Raw genomic sequence first — 27732 nt, 5'->3', positions numbered from 1 at the left:
CGATATCGCGGTAAACGCACATTGGAAGCGTGTATTCGTCATCGCCGTACTGGCGTATCACCCGGCGTCATGGTATGGGGTGCCATTGGTTACACGTCTCGGTCAACTCTTGTTCGCATTGACGGCACTTTGAACAGTGGACATTACGTTTCAGATGTGTTATGACCCGTGGCTCTTCCCTTCATTCGATCCCTGCGAAACCCTACATCTTAGCAGGATAATGCACGACCGCATGTTGCTGGTCCTGTACGTGCCTTTCTGGATACAGAAAATGTTCGACTGCTGCCCTCGCCAGCACATTCTCCAGATCTCTCACCAATTAAAAACGTCTGGTCAATGGTGGCCGAGCAACTGGCTCGTCACAATACGCCAGTCACTACTCTTGATGAACTGTGGTATCGTGTCGAAGCTGCATGAGCAGCTGTACCTGTACACGCCATCCAAGCTCTGTTTGACTCAATGCCCAGGCGTATCGAGGCCGTTATTACGGCCAGAGGTGGTTGTTCTGGGTACTGATTTCTCGGGATCTATGCACGAAAATTGCGTGAAAATGTAATTCCTTGTCAGATCTAGTATAGTATATTTGTCCAATGAATACCCGTTTATCATCTGGATTTATTCTTAGTGTAGCAATTTTAATCGCCAGTAGTGTATTTCCAACTACTGTGACCATCGCCATGGGACGCTTCTATGTCTAAAAGTCACAGATAGGCCACTGCACAAACCAACGTAGGTCTTACCTCCACAACTCCATTCAGAACAGTGGTCTTGGGGCAATGTGACCACTGCCTTTTGTACGTTTGGCACTCCCATCCTCAGAAATCCCAAGGATCTGCGTCACATAATGACTTACAAGGAGAGGTCCGCAGAAGTGGGATCAACATTTTTTAAAACACCTATATGCTGATGATCCGAGGTATCATACCATGTAGCCATTCACCCTAGTGAGCTCTCGCTTGTAAGTAATCGACGAAAAAAATTCTCTGAATTTCGCGTAATATTCTACAGATTTACAAAAAAGTATTGTAATACATATTGGTCACGTAGAGTAAGGTCTATAAACAGTCCTCGTATGCAGGAGGTTATGGGACCGAATCTCATTAGGTGTTTTGAAATTATTTTACTTTTAAATTTTTTTGAAATTACTTTGATCATCATTTTTATTCAGTTAGTAGTTGGTTTACATAAATTGGTTTTATTTCTATTTCTTTGTCACGTCATTTTAATCACCATATTAACTTATTCAATTGCTCTCATTTTATCTTCCTATATTTCTTTTACCAATTGGAATCTTTGTGCCTGTGATTTTAATTCCTCCTAGGTCTTAACATTGATTAATTTCTTCCATTTTTATTATCCCGTATTTGCGTCCGTGTTATTGCATTCATTACTTCTATTTCTCATTTTCCTTGACTTTCATTTTGTCTTATAATCCCTTGTTTCATTTAAATCTTCATCGACATTATTTTGTCCATAGTGCAATGAGAATTTATCTTTTAAATGTTTTATGATGATTACTACCCAAGAAATTTACATCTTTTTAACGAAAATTACATTTCTGACACCACTGACCAGTCAATATAGATAGATTATTTCGTCTTTTGTTTTTTAGCCGATAGATCAGCATTCTCAAATGTTTAAATATTAAGGCAAAAAAATAAAAATAATTAAATTCACATGGACAAAGACTCATAGTGTAAAAAGAATTATAGGGAGAAGAAATGAGAACAGTTGAAAAAGTTAATATGATTACAATGATTAATATGATGTGAGAAAAGAATGCAAATAAAAAAGTTTCATAAAGAAAATTGTCCCATTCGCCTGATTGTTAACTCAAGAAACAGCCCTGCATACTTCATAAGTCGTAAATTAAAAGACCTCATTACCAAATACTATACATTTGAAAATAACTACACCATACATAACACACATGAACTCGTAAGCTTAATTAAAGACATACACATCCCACCAACAGCTAAATTAGAACCACTAGACATAGTCAACCTGTACACAAACATCCCTGTCAAAGAGACTATTAACATTATAAGAAACAATCTGCTTAAATATAAGAAAATTAGTGTTGCAGAGATCTGTGAACTCATAGAAATACTTTCACTTATTCTAGAGCATAATTACTTTAACTTCAACAACAAACTGTACCAACAACATGATGGTTTGGCAATGGGAAGTAGCTTAGTTGGGATATTGGCTGACATTTACATCAACCATATAGAACAAAAATTCTTTTCTGCCAACCAGCACATCTCAAACAAAATAATATACTACAGAAGATACGTTGATGATACAATCCTGCTTTTTGATGGTACAAGCAACGAAATAGATACATTAGCAGCAGATCTAAGCAAAATGCAAAAAAATATTAAATTCACAGTTGAACATGAACCTAATAAAAGCATTAACTTTCTTGACCTGAAAATTTGCAATAGTAACAATAAACATCAATTTAGTATTCACAGAAAACCTACCACCACAGATGTCAGTATTAGCAACTCATCTTGCCACCCCCACCAACAAAAAATGGTATATTTCAGAACGATGCTACACCGAATTAAAAAAGTACCAATGAGTGATACAGACCAACAAAATGAAATCAATATAATTAAAACAGTTGCTCATAATAATGGATATAAACCCACAATAATAGAAAAACTCCACAACAAAATGCAGACAAAACCCACAGATCCACTTCACAGCAGTCACTTCAAGCCAAATCAGTGTGCCACTGAAGCCAAACCTAAATATGCTACTCTCCCATACATAGGCCCACTTTCATACCAAGCAGCAAACTTATTTAAAAAGAAGAAAAATATCACAATCAGCTTTTCCACAAATAATAAATTATAACAAAAAGTAATCCATGATGTAAATACCTCCAAGAGTCCCTACCGTAAATCAGGAATATACAAACTCAAATGTGATACATGCCCAAAAATCTACATTGGACAGATAGGCAGCAGTTTTGAAATTAGATACAAAGAACATATTGATGCTCTAAGACTTGGTAACTTGAACAAATCAGCATTTGCAGCCCATATTGCTGAAGAAAACCATTCAGCGGGAAACATTGATGACAACTTAAAAATTTTGCATCTAGCACAAAAAGGAGCCACTATGAATATATTAGAAGAATTAGAAATACACACACGCAAAAATAGCACCCCAGACTACATCCTTAAGGAACAAACAGAGTTAGCTAACACCCCTTTCCTGAAAAATTTCCAAAAATTACTTTCCAGCCTCCAAAGCAAATAATATTAGTACAGCTATCTGCAGATCAGGTAGCAAATTTATATGTTACTATAATTCTCATGATGTTAATGTAATTCAATAATATACTATTTTACCTACACAGTTCTAAATACACTCCTGGAAATGGAAAAAGAACACATTGACACTGGTGTGTCAGACCCACCATACTTGCTCCGGACACTGCGAGAGGGCTGTACAAGCAATGATCACACGCACGGCACAGCGGACACACCAGGAACCGCGGTATTGGCCGTCGAATGGCGCTAGCTGCGCAGCATTTGTGCACCGCCGCCGTCAGTGTCAGCCAGTTTGCCGTGGCATACGGAGCTCCATCGCAGTCTTTAACACTGGTAGCATGCCGCGACAGCGTGGACGTGAACCGTATGTGCAGTTGACGGACTTTGAGCGAGGGCGTATAGTGGGCATGCGGGAGGCCGGGTGGACGTACCACCGAATTGCTCAACACGTGGGGCGTGAGGTCTCCACAGTACATCGATGTTGTCGCCAGTGGTCGGCGGAAGGTGCACGTGCCCGTCGACCTGGGACCGGACCGCAGCGACGCACGGATGCACGCCAAGACCGTAGGATCCTACGCAGTGCCGTAGGGGACCGCACCGCCACTTCCCAGCAAATTAGGGACACTGTTGCTCCTGGGGTATCGGCGAGGACCATTCGCAACCGTCTCCATGAAGCTGGGCTACGGTCCCGCACACCGTTAGGCCGTCTTCCGCTCACGCCCCAACATCGTGCAGCCCGCCTCCAGTGGTGTCGCGACAGGCGTGAATGGAGGGACGAATGGAGACGTGTCGTCTTCAGCGATGAGAGTCGCTTCTGCCTTGGTGCCAATGATGGTCGTATGCGTGTTTGGCGCCGTGCAGGTGAGCGCCACAATCAGGACTGCATACGACTGAGGCACACAGGGCCAATACCCGGCATCATGGTGTGGGGAGCGATCTCCTACACTGGCCGTACACCACTGGTGATCGTCGAGGGGACACTGAATAGTGCACGGTACATCCAAACCGTCATCGAACCCATCGTTCTACCATTCCTAGACCGGCAAGGGAACTTGCTGTTCCAACAGGACAATGCACGCCCGCATGTATCGCGTGCCACCCAACGTGCTCTAGAAGGTGTAAGTCAACTACCCTGGCCAGCAAGATCTCCGGATCTGTCCCCCATTGAACATGTTTGGGACTGGATGAAGCGTCGTCTCACGCGGTCTGCACGTCCAGCACGAACGCTGGTCCAACTGAGGCGCCAGGTGGAAATGGCATGGCAAGCCGTTCCACAGGACTACATCCAGCATCTGTACGATCGTCTCCATGGGAGAATAGCAGCCTGCATTGCTGCGAAAGGTGGATATACACTGTACTAGTGCCGACATTGTGCATGCTCTGTTGCCTGTGTCTATGTGCCTGTGGTTCTGTCAGTTGTGATCATGTGATGTATCTGACCCCAGGAATGTGTCAATAAAGTTTCCCCTTTCTGGGACAATGAATTCACGGTGTTCTTATTTCAATTTCCAGGAGTGTACATATAAAAAACTTTATAATTAATTTAGCAATATCAACTCAAGAATTCAATGTCTCTGTACTAATGTAAAAGGCATTACAGTTTTGTAAATGGATATATGATCCTTTCCAAACATAGGACATCATCGTCAAATGTTACGATGTATCATGGTATCTGTGATACTCGTATGTTTGTAAGCTCTTTGTATGTATCAAAACATGTGGTGCGTGGTAGAAATGATCTCAGCGACAAATCTGAAGTGTTCAATGAGAACTATTTACGTGTGCAACAACGAGGATGCAGTGGGAATGCATTCACATCAGTTGGACGAATGTTATGAAAACAAACACTCGAAACCGACGTTTCACGTAAGTCACTTGCAACGAAAATCTGTAACGCAACCATCTGAGTGTGGCGTGTTTATAATTATGTATTATTTATATTTTAGGACAATTAATCTATAAAAACACACCACATGTCATAAAGAAAGCGTGTAAACCGTCTGAGGATGAATCACAACGATTCGAAACCGGTAACGGTATCCTTTGAATAAAGGAACTGAAAGTAAATTTGTGTCTGGTTGCTGTCCTCACACCATCAACATCTGTCTTCAAACAACAGCCACGGTCTCCATCATGTCATCATATGACAAAATTGCATTTAAAAATTTTGATGCCCTTAATGAGATTAAACATACAACCTCCTGCATTTGAGGCCCAAACTGTAATCATTACGCAACACAACCGAACTATATTACGTTTCATTTTGGTGTCAACGAAGTTGCAACACCAGCGGTTCTTAGTATTGCTGCAAGAAATCTGCATACCGGTTCACGATGAATACAGAGTAAAGTTAATATCAGCTAAAGAACCGTTCTTCATATTCTTCGCTGTCGTAAATACCACCGGTTCCATATTTCGCTACGTGTTAGTGATTTTGAGCATATTGTCAGTGCACACTGTACTCGCATTCGGGAGGACGAAGGTTCAAACCCGTCTCCGGCCATCCTGATTTAGACTTTCCCTGATTTCACTCAATCGTTCCAGGCAAATGCCGGGATGGTTCCTTTGAAAGGGCACGGGCGATTTCCTTCCCAATCCTTCCTAATCCGAGCTTGTGCTCCGTCTTTGATGACCCCGTTGTCGACGGGACGTTAAATATTAATCTCCTCCCCCTTCATATTGTCAGTGGGTTCTTCAGGAAGACGATGCTTTTGTGGAGGAAGTGTTGTCTACTGATTAGGCCACGTTCGCAAATCACAGGAATATAAATTTGAGAAACATGCATTACTGGTCAACGGAAAAACCACATTGGCTTCGTCAGGTGTTCTACCAAGGAGAATGAAGTGTGAAGGTGTGGTGTGTTATAACTGAACAGGACGTGATGGTGCTTATTTCGTTGATGGTAAATTGAATGGGGAGAAGTACACATACTCTTTATATACTGTGAGGAAACATGATCTAAGAGATAGATTTTGAGATATTTTGATGCTGAATTCATCTGCAAATTTAACTTGCAAAACATAATTAAGAAAATTTTGATTATTTGAACTCAAAATAACCCATTTCACTTCCAATGTTACTAAAAAGAATCGTATCAGAATTTGGGAAACAAAACCGCAAAAGTCCTGCAATTAATTTCGCAAATAATGAAGCAGCAATTTGTAATATGGTACAAAACAAAAAATTTTCTTAACTCTAAAAGACACATGTAAAGAGTGAAAAATTACTTACCTGCAATTAGCAAATGTATTCACATGTGTTCACTATTTTATAGTGAGATGTTCTCTAGAATCTCAAATAATACAGTGCTTTCCCCACAAACGAGACACCTGACTTCATGAATGTAGTTAGTGATTTTGGGTGTATCAGTCCGAAACACTGAAAGAAATCGCACTCATAACCGCAAATGTTAACTATTAAAAACAACATGGACTAATATGAAGTTAACTCAATTAGGAAAACAGTATCCAGGAGAAATTTTCGCTCTGTAGTGGAGTGTGGGCTGATATGAAACTTCCTGTGACATTAAAACTGTGTACGGGACCGAGACTCGAACTCGGACCTTAGAATTTCGTGGGCAAATTGGTCTACCATTTTTTTTTCTTTTTGATTTTGTTCGGTATTGTTCTTTGCGTTTTGGTCTGTGCAGAAGTCACAAGACATCCGTTCAAGTTAATCGTTGATTCCTTCACTCAGTTTTGCCATCTAAGCTACCCAATCACGCCTCACGACCGCTCCTCACAGCTTTACTTCTGCCAGTACCTCGTCTCCTACCTTGCAAACTTCACAGAAGCTCTCCTGCGAAAATTGCAGAACTGGCACTCCTGGAAGAAAGGATATTGCGGAGACATGGCTTTGTCACAGCCGGGGGATGTTTGCAGAGTGAAATTTTCACTCTGCAGCGGAGAGTGCACTGATATGAAACAGTTTTATGCTGCCAGGAAGTTTTGTATCAGTGCGCACTCCGCTGCAGAGTGAAAATTTCACTCTGCAAACATCCCCCAGGCTGTGACTAAGCCATGTCTCCGCAATATCCTTTCTTCCAGGAGTGCCAGTTCTGCAATTTTCGCAGGAGAGCTTGTGTAATGTTCGGAAGGTAGGAGGCGAGATACTCGCGGAAGTGCAGCTGTGAGGACGGGGCGTGAGGTGTGCTTGGGCAGCTCAGGTGGCGGCAGTCTGCCTTTTGCAGCGCAACAGACCGGACGCGTCCGTGTTTTCCGTGTGCGGAGTGCGAGCTCCCCTTGTTTACATTCTGACGGCCGGCTTATCGTATACGATACATGGCGAACCGTTACCGTAAATCTACACTCCGATTTACTTTCTTCAACGATTATGCCCGACCCAAAGCACTCGAGGTGGAGCGTTTTCTGCGAGAGGAAGTGAAGATCTCGGCGACCAAAATTATCGGCATACATTTGTCGATCGTGACCAGCACGGTCTGTGTTGAAAACTTTAACGACGCGGCGTGCGAACGCATCCTACGTGAGACCAAACAGGGGCCCCGCTTCTGTCATGCTGCTGACAATATGGGGGCGGTAAACGGCGACCACGCGGGCTTAGGTATGCGTACGATACGCATTTTCGAATTGCCATTCGAACTTCCTGCTGAGGAAGTCATCGCAGCACTCCGAGCATACGGCACAGTCCACCGCCATACTTCGGAGAAGTGGATACACCTTCGAACATATCCTGTCCTAAACGCCGTCCGACAGGTCACCATTGATTCCCGAAGCCACGTCCCGTCCTACTTAAAGATCGGCCGATGCCGTGCAATAATTATATACGACGGCCAGCCTCGGACCTGTTCCGGGTGCGGAAAAGAAGGCCACCTTAGATCCGAATGCCTACAACGGCGTATTACGCAATTTCCAGCTGCTGAAGGACCACGCACGTCGCAACCTGCAGTGCTACCGGTGATCTACGCCGCTGCTCTAGCTTCTCCTACCGCTTCGCAACGCCGCCAGGACGCCACAAACGAGCCTGACCAGACACTGACGGAGAGCGCCACGGACGGCCCCGCCGCCTCGGCCGGCCATCGATGCCGCTCCGACGGTGCCGACGCGACCGGACGCTGACCTTGACCTCGGCAACACGAAGGAGGTCGACTCGCTCATCGCCCCTACGGCGGCCTTCCCGCCAGAGCGACGCGAGTCCCTTCCGTCGTCGGACACGGGGGGTCGCATAAGAAAACAACGTTCTCCGAAACATTGCAAGAGAAAGCGCCGCACCGTTTCCAGCCAAGAGGAGACGATGCGAGTCGAGGATGACGCAACCGTCGAGCAGCACGACGTCCCCGAATCCGCTTCTGCCGACGAAGACGTTATGAGCGGCGAGACATGGACTGGTGGCCTGCGCCCGTCTCCCTGACGCCCCGTGCGGACGCTGGACTCATTAATGGACACATCGCAGGCGACACTACACCACGAACCATTACTCCTTCTTCTGCAGATGGACGACACACCGAAGCCCGCCTCCACGGCTTGACATGAGGACGAGGTCGAGGAGCATGACCCGTTTCGAGACCATGCGTCGTCGGGGCCGATCCACTACTCATACTCTCCCCAGAGTCCCCCGCGGGCCAGCGGGATGACGTTCCACTGCGACGCCCACGCCCTGGCGCTGACGCCAGAGTGGTCCAGCCTCCAGCAGTCCGCCACCAGGCCTACCGGATAGCAACCACCAACACCAACAACATCCGTTCCAGGGTGAAAATCCGCATTTTGCAAGAGATGTTCTGGGCTTCTGATACCGATTTCGCCCTTCTGCAGGAAGTTCAGTTGGCCAGTCTCCCAGATATCAATGGCTATACCGCCCACGCCTCCGCGAGTGATCCAATGAGCCGCGGAGTGGCCTTCTACGTCCGACACGGGATTTCTGTCACCGACGTCGCCTTCCTTCCGTCAGCTCGGGGCATGGCACTCACTGCCGTGGGGACACGCATCATTAATGTCTACTCTCCTTCAGGCACTGACCAACGACATCAAAGGGCCCAGTTTTATTCCGAGGAAATCGCCCGCCTGTTTTTAGAGCGATACGACCACTGCCTACTAGGAGGTGAATTTAACTCCGTTCTGCGCCCCAAAGATCAGATTCCACACTATACTTCATGCCAGGAACTATGTCTAGTTGTGCAGAACGTCCTGCTTCACAATACCTGGGAAGTTCAACACGGCGACCGTTCTGACCATACCTTTCTTATCAGTCATTCCGCAAGCCGTATAGACAGGATATATGTCTCACAAACCCTTAGGTCTGCGATACGGGGCGCCGAACGCTGGCCACGGGCGTTTTCCGACCATTGCGCTTACATCTGTACGGTCCTCTTCTCGCCGCAATCTGCATGGCGCAGCCGTGCGCCATGGAAACTAAATACTTCTCATCTGCACGACCTGACTTGTCGGCAATAAGTCACTGAGACGTGGACAGCCTACGAGCGACGCCTTCCCCGCTAATGCACAACACTGACATGGTGGTTGAACTGCTTGAAACCAGCGATCCAGAGGATCTGAGGAGACACGGGAAGCCCTTGCCAACTGACATCGCAACACTGTTGACTTCTGTTATGCGACTCTCCGAGATCTGGACACTCAGCCGCCAACCCCAGACAACCAGTTGGAACGGCAAAGAACGAAGGCGAGGATAATTGCGCTGGCGCGCTGGAGATTGCTAGGGGTGGTGATACTGACGCGGCGCCATGATCATGCGAGTTTGGAAATTTCATCCGTGCATCTCATAGTGTCCGACGAACGACAGCGTCGTCGGCAGATCATCAACACTCTCACCACTCCTCATGGCGCGCAGGTGACCAATCAGAAGGGCATCATCTACGCGTTCGTCGAACAAAACCGTCGTACTTGTAGTGAAGAAGATGCTACTACTGAAGCAGACGACTCCATTATGCATTATGCCACGTGCAGCCTCCTCCACACAGAGGCAGATCCTTTGACAGTGGCGGTCACGCGAGACGAAGTCGACAACGCAAACTACAAGGGTGCAGTCAACAGATTGCCCGGCACTGATGGCTTACCAGTTGAGTTTTACCGCGCCTTCCGGGACCTCATGGCACCGCAGTGGACGACTATGTATCAAGAATTGATGGCATCTGACCAAGCAGTCCCACCCACCTTTGTTGAGGGCATCATCACTCCAGTCCACAAACCAGCCCGTGGTTCGATGGTCACGAGTTACAGACCGCTCACCCTACTCAATACTGATTTCAAAATTTTCGCCTGCTTACTGGCAATGCGTCTCCAAACAATACTCCCTCACATCCTCTCCCCAGAGCAAACAACGCCAGGGGGACAGGTTAACGTACAGACTGCCACAGGGGAATGCCGCAACTTAATGGTGGCGGCCTGCAGACTCCGTGCAGCGGTCGTCGCTATAGACGTCGATAGCGCCTTCGATAGAGTGCGCCATCGTTTCCTGTTTTCAGTGGTGGCCCGAATGGGCATCCCTCCTCCGTTCCTCTACGTCCAAGTGAATGGACGTTTAGCAGGGCCGGTACCCACCTGCTGTTCCATACAGCAAGGGTGCCCCCTCTCTATCCTCCTATATCCCATTGCCCTTGAGCCCCTCATCGGGGGCTTGACAACCGAGCTCTCTGGCCTCACCCTATGCCAAAACACTTTTTGCTGTCGGGCATATGCTGATGAACTCCTCCCCCTCGTTCACTGTGGCTCTGAGATTCGAATAATCCTCGTATTGACCACACATTACGGGGCTGCCGCTGGCAGTGCCACGAATGCCGCCAAATCTCCTGCAATGCACATTGGTCGAGGCCCCCAGGAAGGTGAGGTGGTACGCCCGCCACTTGTGCAGACTTTCCAGCACCTCGGCATTACCTTTACCCCACGGTCTCATGCACAGCTGCAACGAATTTTCGTCACATGTTACACATCATCCGCAATGACGTCAACCAGAATCTCCTGCGCCTCCAGGACACACTTCAACGTGTTGAGTTTCTTAATGTTATGTGGCATCAAAATTGGTCCACATCACGCAAGTTCTCCCTCTGCCGACGGCAATTGGGCACAACCTTCAGGCGGCCTTTGGCTATTAGCTCATAGCTGGTTCCAAGTTAAAGCCCGTTATGAAACATTTACCCTGCCCCCACGGGATGGTGGCCTCGGGCTCATCAATGTCCGAATGTGAACTGCGGCATTATATATGAGTACCATGAGAAGATAGTAAACCAGACGGGGCACATCTCTAACACGCAGCTTGTTTGAGGTCCTCCTGCCTTCTTCCACCTCACCACCAGGGTATGTTGGCCACATTCTGCCTCATTTGTCTCACATTTCGACCTTTTTCGTCGACTACAGTTACACACATACCAGTCTCCCAGATACGTATCCAGCCAGGACTAAGGATTTTTACAGCCTGCTATTACGCCATGTCACGGAGACCAAACATCCCTCCATCGAGTGGCCCATAGTGTGGACTACCATCCACCAGCCCTTCCTCCCTACGGACGTCCAGGCACTGTGGTATCACATAGTCAACAGGAAATCTGCCACGAAACAGCAGCTGCACAACATTGGCTTGTCAGATTCCCCTCTTTGTCTCCTTTGCCAGCACCTGGACACTGATGACCACCGTCTGACATAAGCCTCGTCGCAAGATATCTGGCGCTTCATGCAGCAAATCATTGCCTGGTATCTCTGGGTGTCACCAGACACAATCGAACCTCGAATGTTTCTATACCCAGAGGACAAACATTTTCCTGAAGCGAAATGTCATGCAATTACGTGGGTCAAAGTGTTGGCAGTCGGTTATCTCTTTCTTGATGGACCTAAATCCCGCCTCGACTTCTGGACCAATTTACAAATAGCCCATGCATCTCTCGAAAACATGCCACGCTACCAAACATTATTTGCCGTTACATTTGAGGGGTCGTTGTTAGAAGTTGGGGGGTGCCGGGAGCTGAGGGCACCAACCCCCCCCCCCTTCCACCCCCCATGGCGATGTCTGAGTTTAAGCCGCCTTTGACCGATTCTACCTCTGACCTCTGCCGATGGAAGAGCGTGTCGTAGAAGATGCCGCGGATTTTATTTCTTTCTTTTTCTTTTTCTTTACCAAGCATTGATATCTTTTTCTCTGTCGCTGATGTATGCAAATAAATAAACAACAACAAGGCCTTCCACTTCGGTTGATTCCTGTGTCTCCCATTTCCCTGCGCTCCACGGGCTCGGTGGTGGTATTAATCTGCCAGGAAGTTTCATAAAAACAGTATTTTACAGAGTCTTGATGCTCGAACATTCAAGTAATAAACAAATAATAACTTTATGTTCTCAAAATTAGCAGTAAGAAATGTATGAAATGTTACACTATAATGTCAAACAAAGCAATTAATTACAATAATTTAATATCACAACACTGAAGATCTACACTATGCATTCAAAAGTATCCGGACACCTGGCTGTAAATGACTTACAAGTTCGTAGCACCCTTCATCGGTAATGTTGGAATTCAGCATTGTGTTGGCCAACCCTTAGCCTTGTATCCTTGATGACACTTTCCAGGCATACGTTCAATCAGGTGCTACAAGGTTTCTTGGGGAATGGCAACCCATTCTTCACGGAATGCTGCACTGAGGAGAGTTATCGATGTCGGTTTGTGAGGCCTGCCACGAAGTCTGCGTTCCAAAACATTCCAAAGGTGTTCTGTAGGATTCGTGTCAGGACTCTGTGCAGGCCAGTCCATTACAGGGATGTTATTGTCGTGTAACCACTCCGCCACAAGCCGTGCATTATGAGAAGGTGTTCGATGAATCGCCATCCCCAAATTGCTCTTCTACAGTGGGAAGCAAGACGGTGCTTAAAACATCAATGTACGTCTGTGCTGTGATAGTGCCACGCAAAACAACAAGGGGTGCAAGCTCCCTCCATGAAAAACATGATCACACCATAACACCACCGCCTCCGGATTTTACTGTTGGCACTATCCACGCTGGCAGATGACGTTCACTGGGGATTCGCTATATCCACACCCAGCCATCGGATCGCCACACTGTCCCAGCCATCGGATCGCCACACTGTGCACCGTGATTCGCCACTCCACACAACGTTTTTCCACTGTTCGATCGCCCAGTGTTTACGCTCCTTACACCAAGCTAAGCGTCGTTTGGCATTTACCGGCGTGATGTGCGGCTTATGAGCAGCCCTGTCGACCAAGAAAAAGTTTTCTCACCTCTCGTCTAACTGTTGTAACCTCCCCCTCACTTATCGACCTTAATGACAGTGTAAAATGAAACCGCGTGTACCTAATGGGAATTTTGGAAAAGCAATCGTCACCGAAGTTAACCTGTCGGTAAAGAGGGAGGAAAGGGTTACATCTGAATGAAAGGAAAAATGCAAATGAAACTGGTGGAAATTAATTTTGGAAAAGGGGTAAAGTTAATAAAGAAGGTAAATGTGCGGCCGTTACGTTAACAATTAACTAGTGGTAATTAGATATTTGAGATTTGGGGGAAATTACGGTCGCCAGTCCTAAGGACAATTACTATAGTAACTGAAAAAAAAGGTTATTACACATATAATTAGCACTAGAAGCGTGGCAACTGAAGGTTGACACGTGCAGTGTGAAAACTGAAAGTTTGTCAGAAGTAATAAATTTCGCTACACTCTGACTTAATTTAGCAAAAGAATTAATAAAACAGGAAAATCGAAAGTTAATTTAGTGACGGAAGTTAATAGTGAGCTTTGTTTCTGAAGCACATCGAAATTCAGTAAAACACGGTTAGTCTTGGACTACCTCAACAATCATTTCAAAAGCTACTTGAATCTACGCAATTTAGAAATAAGAGATTTAACTTTGAACTTGAATTAAATGATTCTGAACAATTAACAATAGTAAAATTTATTACGTACCAAGCTGAGCTGCAGTCACAAGGAAGCTAAAATACGGTAACAAAACTCGCAATCTTAATTCGTGCTTGTGTAATCTAAATATTGTAGCCAGCTATGAATACTTTAACTGAACTTTGAAATTAAAGCAGTGAAATAAAATCATATTGCTTTAATGCTGGCATTTGAATTTCAACGACACTCGGCTTCATTCCGGAAAAGGAAGGGACCCTGCTTGGTAATGCAATTGGGACAATGAGCAGCAAATGTTCACGCTAAGTTGCTGTAATTATAGTTACGAAAATGGTAGAGTTTGAAAAGCTGAGGTCTGCCATACAGTTCTAAAACTTTACGTGCTTCCAGTCTTCCTTGTTGGTTGATTGAAGGTTTGAAGCCGTCGATCGAGGAGGTGGCGACAGTCACTCATTGTCGGCCGTCGCTGTTGCTGAAGCTGGATGTTGGCGCGCCTTCTTCTCGACACGGTCACCAGACGAAACGGGCTCTTGATGTGCGCCAGCTAATGCTTCCTGTCCGCGACACCATGTCAGAAACTATCATCGCAAGTCGAGCGTAATTACATGCTGCCAAACCCCGAAAGCGCGGCAACTCGCGGGAGCTTCACACAACACACCTAGTCCACTCGCTACTCCAGCCAGACTCTCTCTGCCCGCGCTCCACGCGACCGAGTTAACACTACCAAAGATCCTACACACTTTGATTCTTCACACGACCTATCGATGTAATCGTTCGATAGCAGTTTTCCCTAGGCAAGACCCAGCGTAAAAATACAAATAATATTTACGAAACAAACCAATTATACATCGACATAAATGCATATGTATACAAATAGTAAAAAAATTACAATATATAAAGACACAGAAACGTCATATCTTCAGGTAACAAAATAAAGGAAAAGAAATTATAGTGCAATAGATGGAAATAGGAGGATATGCATTTCCGGCGTTACACTGTCATAGTACTTGCAGTGGATTCTGACGCAGTTCGGAATTCCTGAGTGATGGTCTGGATAGATGTCTACCTATTACGCCTTAAGACCCTCTTCAAGTGTCGGCGATCTCTGTCAGTCAGCAGACAAGGTCGGCCTGTAAGCTTTTGTGTTGTACGTGTCCCTTCACGTTTCCACTTCACTATCACATCGGATAGAGTTTATAAATTTAGAAAATACCCCCAACACTAATAAAACATAGGCAGAACCTCCTTTTGTCTTTGGCAAAGGGAGTAGATATCCATAGGTACCAATCCCATCATCTCATTTGGTGTGCAGTGCATGTGCGGTCTTCATATACATTACTGGCCATTAAAATTGCTACACCAAGAAGAAATGCAGATGATAAACGGGTATTCATTGGACAAATATATTATACTAGAACTGACATGTGATTACATTTTCACGCAATTTGGGTGCATAGATCCTGAGAAATCAGTACCCAGAACAACCACCTCTGGCCGTAATAACGGCTTTGATACGCCTGGGCATTGAGTCAAACAGACCTTGGATGGCGTGTACAGGTACAGCTGCCCATGCAGCTTCAACACGATACCACTGTTCATCAAGAGTAGTGACTGGCGTATTGTGACGAGCCAGTTGCTCGGCCACCATTGACCAGACGTTTCCAATTGGTGAGAGATCTGGAGAATGTGCTGGCCAGGGCAGCAGTCGAACATTTTCTATATCCAGAAAGGCCTGTACAGGACCTGCAACATGCGGTTGTGCATTATCCTGCTGAAATGTAGGGATTCGCAGGGATCGAATGAAGGGTAGAGCCACGGGTCGTAACACATCTGAAACGCAACGTCCACTGTTCAAAGTGCCGTCAATGCGAACAAGAGGTGACCGAGACGTGTAACCAATGGCACTCCGTACCATCACGCCGGGTGATATGCCAGTAGGGCGATGACCAATACACGCTTCCAATGTGCGTTCACCGCGATGTCGCCAAACACGGATGCGACCATCATGATGCTGTAAACAGAACCTGGATTCATCCGAAAAAATGACGATTTGCCATTCGTGCACCCAGGTTCGTCGTCGAGTACACCATCGCAGGCGCTCCTGCCTGTGATGCAGTGTCAAGGGTAACCGCAGTCATGGTCTCCGAGCTGATAGTCTCTGCTGCTGCAAACGTCATCGAACTGTTCGTGCAGATGGTTGTTGTCTTGCAAACGTCCCCATCTGTTGACTCCAGGATCGAGACGTGGCTGCACGATCCGTTACAGCCGTGCGGATAAGATGCCTGTCATCTCAATTGCTAGTGATACGAGGCCGTTGGGATCCAGCACGGCGTTCCGTATTACCCTCCTGAACCCACCGATTCCATATTCTGCTAACAGTCATTGGATCTCGAACAACGAGAGCACCAATGTCGCGATACGATAAACCGCAATCGCGATAGGCTACAATCCGACCCTTATCAAAGTCGGAAACGTGATGGTACGCATTTCTCCTCCTTACACGAGGCATCACAACAATATTTCACCAGGCAACACCGGTGAACTGCTGTTTGTGTATGAGAAATCGGTTGCAAATTTTCCTCGTGTCAGCACGTTGTAGGTGTCGCCACCGGCGCCAGCCCTGTTTGAATGCTCTGAAAAGCTAATCATTTCCATATCACAGCATCTTCTTCCTGTCGCTTAAATTTCGCGTGCGTAGCACGTCATCTTCGAGGTGTAGCAATTTTAATGGCCAGTATTTTGTAATTGACAACTTCGGCACTTTGAGATTTATCATATGTTTCAACATTGCTATTGATCCTCTTTACCAAGTTGCAAAAATTACAAATCTTACTTTCTGTACACACTTTTTAGCCGAGATTGAAACGAATGTGATGCATTATACCATCCATGTACTCATCAGTCCAACACACCTTCCAGTCTTCCGAATTTTCGTCGCATCACGTTAACAATATTGCACTGTGTATCTGCAATATTTTGTCAATTTCTTGTCACTGTTTTACTTACTTAACCCCTGTTTATTATCATCCATAAGTCATCCTGATTCTGATACCTTCATAGATTTTTGCAGATACCATCAATTTTCTTCTCTCCCTGAATTCCTTTTACATAAAACGATTTTACATGTTCCTCATTCATATAATCTCCTGCTTCATCACTCTTTCCCATTGGCAGTCTCAATAAGGCATTTGGTACCTTGTTCTGCGTAGCATTAACATGTACTATTTCAAACTGAAACTGTTTTAAAAACAATGCCAACCTCATTAATCGTCCATGAATTAGTCTATGTTTTTGAGAAATGCAAGGGCTCTGTGATTAGCGCAAGTGACGGTTTTAATTCTCTATAGATAATCTCTGTACTTCTGGAATTCCAAAGCTAATGCCAGCCCTTCTCGCTCAGTCACACTCCAATTTTTCTCATGCGTAATTAATGATCCACTTGCAAAAGCTACAGCATACTCAGCCAGCCTCCTAACAGTGTGTGGCGGAGGGATAATCTGCTACCAGTAACTCATTCCCCCGTTCTCCGTTCCACTTACAGATTGTGCCTAAGTAGAATGATTGTCAGTAAGCGTATGTATTAGCTCTAATTTCTCGAATTTTCTTGCCGTTCTATGATCTTCCTTTTCATCCACAAAATTCTGGAAAAATTTAACTCCGCTGCTGTTCCCACTTGAGTCAGTCCGTAAACAAAACAAAGAGGTGTAAAATCCTCTCCTCCTTCGAAATCACCTCAAGTTGTTCAAAAGCTTCCCACTATTTTTCTGTACGGGTAAAATCCAACTTACAGGTTAATGACTTGGTTAGATAGGGACTGCTGAAGACCCCCCTGAACTATTAGTTCCTGTAATAATCACACAAACCCAGAAAGGACTATAGTTGCTTCTGATTTTCTGGAAATGGACACTCCTTAATTACTTTTATTTTCTCACAGTCAGCTCTAATACCAGTTCTGGACGTGATTCGACCTGCACATTTTTTTCTATTTTCTAATAAATTCACAGTTTCTTAGCTTGAGTGTTATCCCTCTTCTTCAAGCTAGAACTACCTCATTCAGTAGGTTACAGTACTCTTCCCAAGATTCAGTTGCAGTCAAAGTTCATCCACATATACCATTATTTTGGAATTCAACTTTGATCCCAAAACTTGGTCTGATGCTATAAGCACTTTGACGTGGACGAAAGTTTCTCTGCCTGTATCTAGCCGGCAAGGAGAGGAAAGGCTGTAGCGTAAAGGTGCTGACTACCGGTCTTTCACAGTGTTTTATGGAGTGAGGACATGTGCGACTGTTGATAGACGTCCGTCCGCGGATGGAGACTTTAAGCTCGGCGGCACACCTGGTGCTATTTAAGAGGAGCGGGCCATGTGCCGTCGCCAGATTTTGCCCTCTCTCTTCCCTTCATCCATAACAACACAGCCTCAAGAGTACACTGTACGAGCGCTTGTCACAGACGCCACAAGACACACGTTTGACACTCTCTCTTGAATATGATGTAAACAAACAAAATAAAAAATTTCACTTTCATTTAAAATAAATAAATTTTATCTTCCAAATCATAATTTCTCATGAGTGTCTGACCGTTTCTTGAGCGCCAAGGGATTACCTCTAATTGTGTCACCTTAATGCGGGATTAATTACTTTCCAAGGATATAACATTTTTCTTGGTACGAAACCGGGAAGTTTAATTTCCTGGGAGAATGACGTGAAACTCCCGAATGATGAGCCATCCGTCAGAACAGAAACGCCTGTCATCAATGCGCTTCTACTCCGTGATTTCTTTTTAGATCTAGAAAAAGTAATATCATTGAATTAGTTTCATCGAGATGTAATATCCTGATGTCGAAAGTAGCATAGTTTCATTTTTTTAAATGTTAAAACTTCTAACTTCATGCGAGGACGCATTACTGTTTGCTCCATGTTCGTCTAGGTGCAAACAGATAAATAATGTGAAACTTGCTGGCAGATGAAAACTGTGTGCCTGACAGAGACTCGAACTCGGGGCCTTTGCCTTGGTCAGGCAAGTGCTCTGTCGTCTTTTTTGTGTATTTTTTATTGATATCCTTTACACTACTGAGTAAACAAAAAGTCCACAAATGGAGAAGTTTTGACATTAAGAAACTAAAGTCAGAAGAAATACGGAGAGCATACCAGGCGAAAATAGAAGAGGGGATTGAGAATGATAGCGACACCTCAAATGAACATATAGAAATAATGTGGAAACAATGTAAGACTGCAATCCTCGAGGCAGCTGAGGAGGTTTTGGGACATGTACGGGCTCAAAAGAAGGCAGATTGGTTTGATGAAGAATGTATGAGAAGAATTGAGGACCGTAACATAGCACAAATGAAATAATTTCAGAGAAGAACTAGAGCAAATCTGAATGAATATAATGAGAAGCGCCGTGTAGCTAAGAGGGTTTGCAGAAAGAAGAAAAGAGCACTAGCAAAGAAAAAATTGGAAGAAATTGAACAGCTAGGAAAAGAGAAGCAAGTACACGAAATGTACCAAAAGATTAAAGAAGGAAAGGCTGGGTTTCAAGCCAGAACAAATATATGTAGAAATAAAGAAGGGGATTTGATTGGGGAGAGCAATAAAATACTCGGCAGATGGGCAGAATATTTCCAAGAGTTACTGAAGCCAGAAGTAGAAGGATTAGAACAAGAAGAACCGGTGGAAATAACTTATTGTGGACCAGAGGTCATAGCACCAGAACCCACACTGGGGGAAGTGATACAAGCCATTAAGACCTTAAAACATAACGGGGCACCTGGAGAAGATGAGATCCAGGTGGAACTACTCAAGTGTGATGGGGAAGCATCGTGGAAAGCAACACATAAAATAATACTGAACATCTGGCAAGAGGAGAGCAAGCCAATGGAGTGGAAAACGGCTGTTATGTGCCCCATACATAGAAAAGGAGATGAATTAAACTGCCAGAATTACCGAGGAATATCGCTGCTAAATACTACACGTAAAGTGTTCTCCAAGGTCCTAACTAGGAGGCTTACTCCCTGTGTGGAAGAGAGAATTGGAGACTATCAGAGTGGCTTTAGAAGAAACAGGTCAACAACTGACCAAATATTCACATTACGCATACTACTTGAAAAATGTTATGAACATCAAATAAAAACACATCGGCTTTATATCAGTTATAAACAAGCCTATGATAGCATCTCAAGAGTGACATTGCGGAATGTGATGGAAGAGGCAGGAATACCTAAGAAGATCGTTAAACTTACTATGATGACCCTCAGTGAAACCAAGTGTAAAGTGAAAATACAGGGCGAAATCTCCAGAGAACTGGAAGTGAAGAAGGGATTGAGACAGGATGGCAACATCTCCTCACTGCTATTCAACCCCTGCGTAGAAAAAGCCATAAGTCAGATAGAGATAAATAGAGGAGGGACCTTCTGTAATCGGTCACTGCAGTACCTGGCCTACGCAGATGATGGGGCATTACTCGCACGAAACACCACTGTGCTGGCTGATGCCTATCAACAACTGGAGAGAGGTCCAAGGGAACTTGGACTGGTAGTCTACATCTACATCTACATCCTTACTCCGCAAGCCACCTGACAATGAGTGGCGGAGGGTACTTTGAGTACCTCTATCGGTTCTCCTTTCTATTCCAGTCTCGTATTGTTCGTGGAAAGAAGGATTGTCGGTATGTCTCTGTGTGGGCTCTAATCTCTCTGATTTTATCCTCATGGTCTCTTCGCGAGATATACGTAGGAGGGAGCAATATACTGCTTGACTCCTCGGTGAAGGTATGTTCTCGAAACTTCGACAAAAGCCCGTACCGAGCTACTGAGCGTCTCTCCTGCAGAGTCTTCCACTGGAGTTTATCTATCATCTCCGTAACGCTTTCGCGATTACTAAATGATCCTGTAACGAAGCGCGCTGCTCTCCGTTGGATCTTCTCTATCTCTTCTATCAACCCTATCTGGTACGGATCCCACACTGCCGAGCAGTATTCAAGCAGTGGGCGAACAAGCGTACTGTAACCTACTTCCTTTGTTTTCGGATTGCATTTCCTTAGGATTCTTCCAATGAATCTCAGTCTGGCATCTGCTTTACCAACGATCAACTTTATATGATCATTCCATTTTAAATCACTCCTAATGCGTACTCTCAGATAATTTATGGAATTAATTGCTTCCAGTTGCTGACCTGCTACTTTGTAGCTAAATGATACGGGATCTATCTTTCTATGTATTAGCAGCACATTAAACTTGTCTACATTGAGATTCAATTGCCATTCCCTGCACCATGTGTCAATTCGCTGCAGATCCTCCTGCATTTCAGTACAATTTTCCATTGTTACAACCTCTCAATACACCACAGCATCATCTGCAAAAAGCCTCAGTGAACTTCCGATGTCATCCACCAGGTCATTTATGTATATTGTGAGTAGCAACGGTCCTATGACACTCCCCTGCGGCACACCTGAAATCACTCTTACTTCGGAAGACTTCTCTCCATTGAGAATGACATGCTGCGTTCTGTTATCTAGGAACTCTTCAATCCAATCACACAATTGGTCTGATAGTCCATACGCTCTTACTTTGTTCATCTGTGGGGAACTGTGTCGAACGCCTTGCGGAAGTCAAGAAACACGGCATCTACCTGTGAACCCGTGTCTATGGCCCTCTGACTCTCGTGGACGAATAGCGCGAGCTGGGTTTCACATGACCGTCTTTTATGAAACCCATGCTGATTCCTACAGAGTAGATTTCTAGTCTCCAGAAAAGTCATTATACTCGAACATAATGCGTGTTCCAAAATTCTACAACTGATCGACGTTAGAGATATAGGTCTATAGTTCTGCTCATCTGTTCGACGTCCCCAAAATTCTACAACTGATCGACGTTAGAGATATAGGTCTATAGTTCTGCTCATCTGTTCGACGTCCCTTCTTGAAAACGGGGATGACCTGTGCCCTTTTCCAATCCTTTGGAACGCTACGCTCTTCTAGAGACCTACGGTACACCGCTGCAAGAAGGAGGGCAAGTTCCTTCTCGTACTCTGTGTAAAATCGAACTGGTATCCCATCAGGTCCAGCGGTTTTTCCTCTTTTGAGCAATTTTAATTGTTTCTCTATCCCTCTGTCGTCTATTTCGATATCTACCATTTTTTCATCTGTGCGACAATCTAGAGAAGGAACTACAGTGAAGTCTTCCTCTGTGAAACAGCTTTGGAAAAAGACATTTAGTATTTCGGCCTTTAGTCTGTGATCCTCTGTTTCAGTACCATTTTGGTCACAGAGTGTCTGGACATTTTGTTTTGATCCACCTACCGCTTTGACATAAGACCAAAATTTCTTAGGATTTCCTGCCAAGTCAGTACATAGAACTTTACTTTCGAATTCATTGAACGCCTCTCGCATAGCCCTCCTCACACTACATTTCGCTTCGCGTAGTTTTTGTTTGTCTGCAAGGCTTTGGCTATGTTTATGTTTGCTGTGAAGTTCCCTTTGCTTCCGCAGCAGTTATCTAACTCGGTTGTTGTACCACGGTGGCTCTTTTCCATCTCTTACGATCTTGCTTGGCACATACTCATCTAACGCATATTGTACGATGGTTTTGAACTTTATCCACTGATCCTCAACACTATCTGTACTTGAGACAAAAGTTTTGTGTTGAGCCGTCAGGTACTCTGAAATCTGCTTTTTGTCACTTTTGATAAACAGAAAAATCTTCCTACCTTTTTTAATATTTCTATTTACGGCTGAAATCATCGATGCAGTAACCGCTTTGTGGTCGCTGATTCCCTGTTCTGCAGTAATTGTTTCAAATAGTTTGGGTCTGTTTGTCACCAGAAGGTCTAATATGTTATCGCCACTAGTCGGTTGTCTGTTTAACTGCTCAAGGTAGTTTTCAGATAAAGTACTTAAAAAAATTTAACTGGATTCTTTGTCCCTGCCACCCGTTATGAACGTTTGAGTCTCCCAGTCTACATCAGGCAAATTAAAATCTCCACCCAGAACTATAACATGGTGGGGAAATCTACTCGAAATATTTTCCAAATTATCCTTCAGGTGCTCAGCCACAACAGCAGCTGAGCCAGAGGGCCTATAGAGACATCCAATTACCATGTCTGAGCCTGCTTTAACCGTGACCTTCGCCCAAATCATTTCACATTTCGGATCTCCGTCAATTTCCTTCGATACTATTGCACTTCTTATCGCTATAAACACGCCTCCCCCTTCACTGTCCAGCCTGTCTCTGCGGTATACATTCCAATCTGAGTTTAGGATTTCATTACTGTTTACGTCTGGTTTCAGCCAACTTTCTGTCCCTAGTACTATATGGGCGTTGTGACCTTTTATTAATGAGAGCAGTTCTGGGACCTTTCTATAGACGCTCCTGTAGTTTACTATTAGCGCATTAATATTGTTGTTCCCTGGTGCATTTTGCCTACTCCTACCTTGCCGCGTCTCAGGAGGCGTCTTGTCGGGCCTAGGGAGGGAATTCTCTAACCTAAAAAACCCACATGTGCACTCCACTGTCAATGTCGAAAAGACATATGGCAATGACCAACCAGCGAAAGCTACCAAACCTCAGGATAACCGACAAGGAGTTTGAAAGAATGAGAGACTTCAAGTACCTCGGATCGAGTATCACAGAGACAAATGACATCAGCAGCGATGTGAAAGCTAGAATATCAGCAGGCAACAGATGCTTCTTTGCCACACAAGCCATGCTTAGGAGCTCACTTGTATCACGAAAATTTAAAATCCTCATTTACAAAACAATTATAAGACCAGTCGTTATGTATGGTGCCGAGACATGGACCATGACTGCAAATGAGGAAAGGATCCTTATCATTTGGGAGATAAAGGTTCTGCGTAAAATATACGGCCCAATATACGATCACGAAGGCTGGCACATCTGTACGAATGCAAAATTAGAACAACATTTTGAAGAACATGACATTGTCAGTACCATTAAAATAAGAAGCTGCCATGGGCAGGACACGTGGTCAGAATGGAGGAAGACAGAACATGTAAGAAGATTTTTGATGGCAAAACTGGAGGCAGGCGACGGAAGTGATGTCCCAGAAAGAGATGGATGGATGGAATTGAAGAAGACATGAAAAAGCTGGGTGTCAGAGGATGGAGACAGAAAGCCATGGACCGGATAGAATGGCATGATATTGTGATGCAGGCCAAGGCCCTCCGAGGGCTGTAGAGCCGAATAGTAGTAGTAGTAGTAGTAGTAGTAGACAGCCTTTGCAAATCTTTCTCTGACAAAATGTCTTTCGAAATTTCCTGACAGATTAAAACGGTGTGCCGTACAGGGACTCGAACTTTGGTGTCCTTGCGTTTCACAAGTACCGACGGAGCCAGCCAAGCGCGACTCGCTGCCCGCCCTTAGAGCCTTACGCCAGTACCTCGTGTCCTGCCGTAAAAAATGTCTTTGGCGGGGTTAAAAATAATTTGAGATGAAACTGTTAGGCGCCTTACGCTGAATATAAGGTACAAGAAATCCTCAAGCTCACAGGCGCACCAGAGTGCCGCTGTTTTCGAGTCCTGAAACGAGCTTCAGTGTTTGGTTGTTTTATGCAAGATGATAATTAAAACTCAAGGCTACATCAAAACTATTCCTATACATCCTTTCACTACGCTATTTCATAAAATGTATGTTGCTTGTAGACCAAGCATTTCTGAATTAGTTACTACAGCTTTTTAAGGAATTTTCTGCTAGAAAGGTACTGTCATGGGACTAGCTGACGTATTTGTTGTGAAATCTCCAGGCATGGCTCTGTTTGCTCTGAAAATCATATTTTAAACAATTAACTATTGTAAATACTTTTCAGAAATAGCTATAAAATTTCGTTGTCTCCGACAGGTGTGTGACGAGGCGCTGACGTGCCTCAGGGTGCATGACGAGGGGCTGCACGTCGCTGTGGGCAACTCTCTCGGGACGGTCAACCTCATCGAACTGTCTGAGAATTTAGCCGATGCGCCCAAGAAGGAAAGGGGAATTTTAGCTACCGTAAGTTTTTCTTGTAAGTTAATTAAGTAAATCATTATAACATTTGACATCTGGAAACTAAAAGAAAATATTTTAATTCTGCCTTATGTGTTCCATACCTTGAGCGAACAAATATTTATTGAATAAAACTATTGTTGTGGCTCCACCGCAACTTATTTATTTTCCTCCCAAGTACAAGACGTTTTTGAGACACTGCGTCCGCTTTCAACTATCTCTAGGGCAAACTTCGGAACCACATCAGCATTAAGTCGTCTTCCGATACGGTGTGATTCCAAAGTATGTCCAGCAGATAGTTTTATACGGACGCAAAATCTTTAGCTTGTCCTGTAATTTCAAGTGAAATAAATATTGATTTCACTGAGTAAATGTAATAACATGTAGCGGAGGCATAAGGGTGGTTTATTCAGTGAATATCTACATTTTGGATATATTTGCTGTAAGATTTCTATTACTATATTTCTTGTAGTTAATTTGCATTGTGCGATATTTTGTTCTCACAGCTTCTGAGTCACTGGCATTGTTACTTGAAACACTGCTCTGTGGCCGCTTAGAGCCGTAGCAGTACACGGCACGTTCCGTCTGTCCGCAGGCGCGGCGCGCGGGTGTCTTCTGTAAACTGATGCCCATCTCGGGTCTAGTCGCCTTCCCAGCTGTCACTTACTCTGCACCATTAGTATGTGTTAACTGTATCTTAACTCCGAAAACAATAGCGTTGTCTTCTCGTGCCGTAGTCAATAATCTGTCACACGGACGAGTACCTTTTTATCACACGATCTGTGTCTCTGTACCATTCTCACGCACGAAGGGAAGAGAAAGATGAATAACAGTCAAATATCTGTTGAACAGGTAGAATCTTCTAAGATTTTTCCAGACGAGTCACAGTCCTCCGCTTGGTCTCTACACTGTTTGTCTCCACATCTAAATGTGTACTCTCCAAGTCACTATAAAGAGCGTAACACAATATTATTTATATTGCGTGTATTATGATACGTTTCCATTCGTTTCACACATGGAGTGTGCGAAGAATGATTCGTCGTAAGTTTGTATCCCCCTGTAGAGGGATGTACACTACCTGACAAGTGAGTGAAGCACCCAGAAGAGACATTCGGATGTGAACGTAACTTGGGACGCTCACACACCGTCATCGGACATGTAAAAGATTAGTGCTGCAGGTCTCTCTCAGAGCTGCCAGCGGAGAGCATTTTTGCTTTTGGTGTTCAGGTGTCGTTACCAAGCCTGGTAGGGTTTACACGGGGCATGGACAGCGTCAGTTGTCGAGCCATCACTGTGAAAGGCATGGAGACGCCACGTACTCGTACGAGATAACATTATCTGCACCAGACGGGGTCTGAAAAGGCCTCGCTGTCGGTCTCCGTTTGGTCGCCTGGCTGTACCTCATCGAGGTTTGGATACACCACGTCTGAGCACCACGATCGAGGATCGCTGTACTGTGCATCAGTCTCATCGTAACCAATTCACACCTCCGTCTCCCAATCTGAGAACAGGTAATGGACTCCCTCCAACGTTATGTATCATCCCACACCAACAGGATTAGATTATACTGTGCCGTTACCACCACTACACGAATGGCTGCTTTTGGAGTGACTCGTGATTGGGAAGCATAGATTGCCGATTAATGTCATCACATTGTGTTCAGCGATGAATAGCAGTCCCGAACCACGCTGGATCGCCATCATCGGTAAGTACTGGGCGACCTGGGGACGCGTTCCATTCTTCCAGTGTTTTGGAGAGTCGCAACGGTGTTACTACTGGCGTCATTTTTAAACAATGGCTTCCACTTTTTATGTGCTACAGTTCTTTTGTCAAATTATGAAAATTTCTCCGAAAATTAAGGCTTTTTTCAAATGTGTGAAAACATGTTCCTAGGTATAAATGGTCATGTAACTAGGAATAAATAGTTTATTCAGATTTAAACGCGTTGCAATCGAGAAAATCTTCTCTGTACCGTATTTAATCGTATATTTGGTACGGTATTACGCTATCAGACACCAACAATCCCAACAATCAGTAAATGAAATCAAATAAAGCAGAAGAATGAACAAAAACCAGTTGCAAGTTAAATACGTGTTGTAATGGAAGCTACTGGAATCCCATATTTTTATTTTCAAAACAGATAAAAATGTTAAGACATTAAAAAAAGTCAGTTTGCAAACATGACAAATTATGTGATAAAAGACCTGCTTCTGTTTCAAGATATGCAATGGAGCACGGCTGATGATGTGCGGTATAATTGTCCATATATTATACAAATAGGTCTGAAAATATATAGCATTTTATCCATCACAAAATTCTATACTTGAGGAATTAGCAATACTTTTGAAATAGTTTGAATGTGTTATACAGCACTTAAAAAAGTAGAACACGGAATATTAACAAATGCTGCACAAAACACAACTTCATGTCTAACAACAAAACTGTACTAAATGGTGGAAAATGCTTATGGCGGTCTCTACTGTGCATTCATTTACAATATTCTAAAATCAGTCACTAGACTGAAGTACAGACCAAAAAACGCGCTGTGTTCCTCTAGGCACAGCACCCTCCCCTGCCCTTAGACCATAGTCTGGAGGCACGACAGCAGTCCACGGTTCGATATGCCATGCTTT

General features: G+C 44.5%; 1 protein-coding gene across 1 annotated transcript in view; it reads left to right on the top strand.

The window, feature by feature from the left end:
- The window catches only part of LOC126188344 (dynein intermediate chain 3, ciliary-like), a 215530-nt gene that overhangs the window by 186926 nt on the left and 872 nt on the right, over positions 1–27732 (top strand). Inside the window, exon 6 of the mRNA XM_049929942.1 lies at positions 24959–25105. Coding sequence (XP_049785899.1) covers positions 24959–25105 — 147 coding nt within the window. The remainder of the gene's footprint in view (positions 1–24958; positions 25106–27732) is intronic.

Source organism: Schistocerca cancellata, chromosome 5 (genome assembly GCF_023864275.1).
Source record: "Schistocerca cancellata isolate TAMUIC-IGC-003103 chromosome 5, iqSchCanc2.1, whole genome shotgun sequence".
Taxonomy (NCBI): Eukaryota; Metazoa; Arthropoda; class Insecta; order Orthoptera; family Acrididae; genus Schistocerca; species Schistocerca cancellata.
The sequence above is the reverse complement of the archived record's forward strand: the minus strand, read 5'-3'. Positions and strand labels throughout refer to the sequence as shown.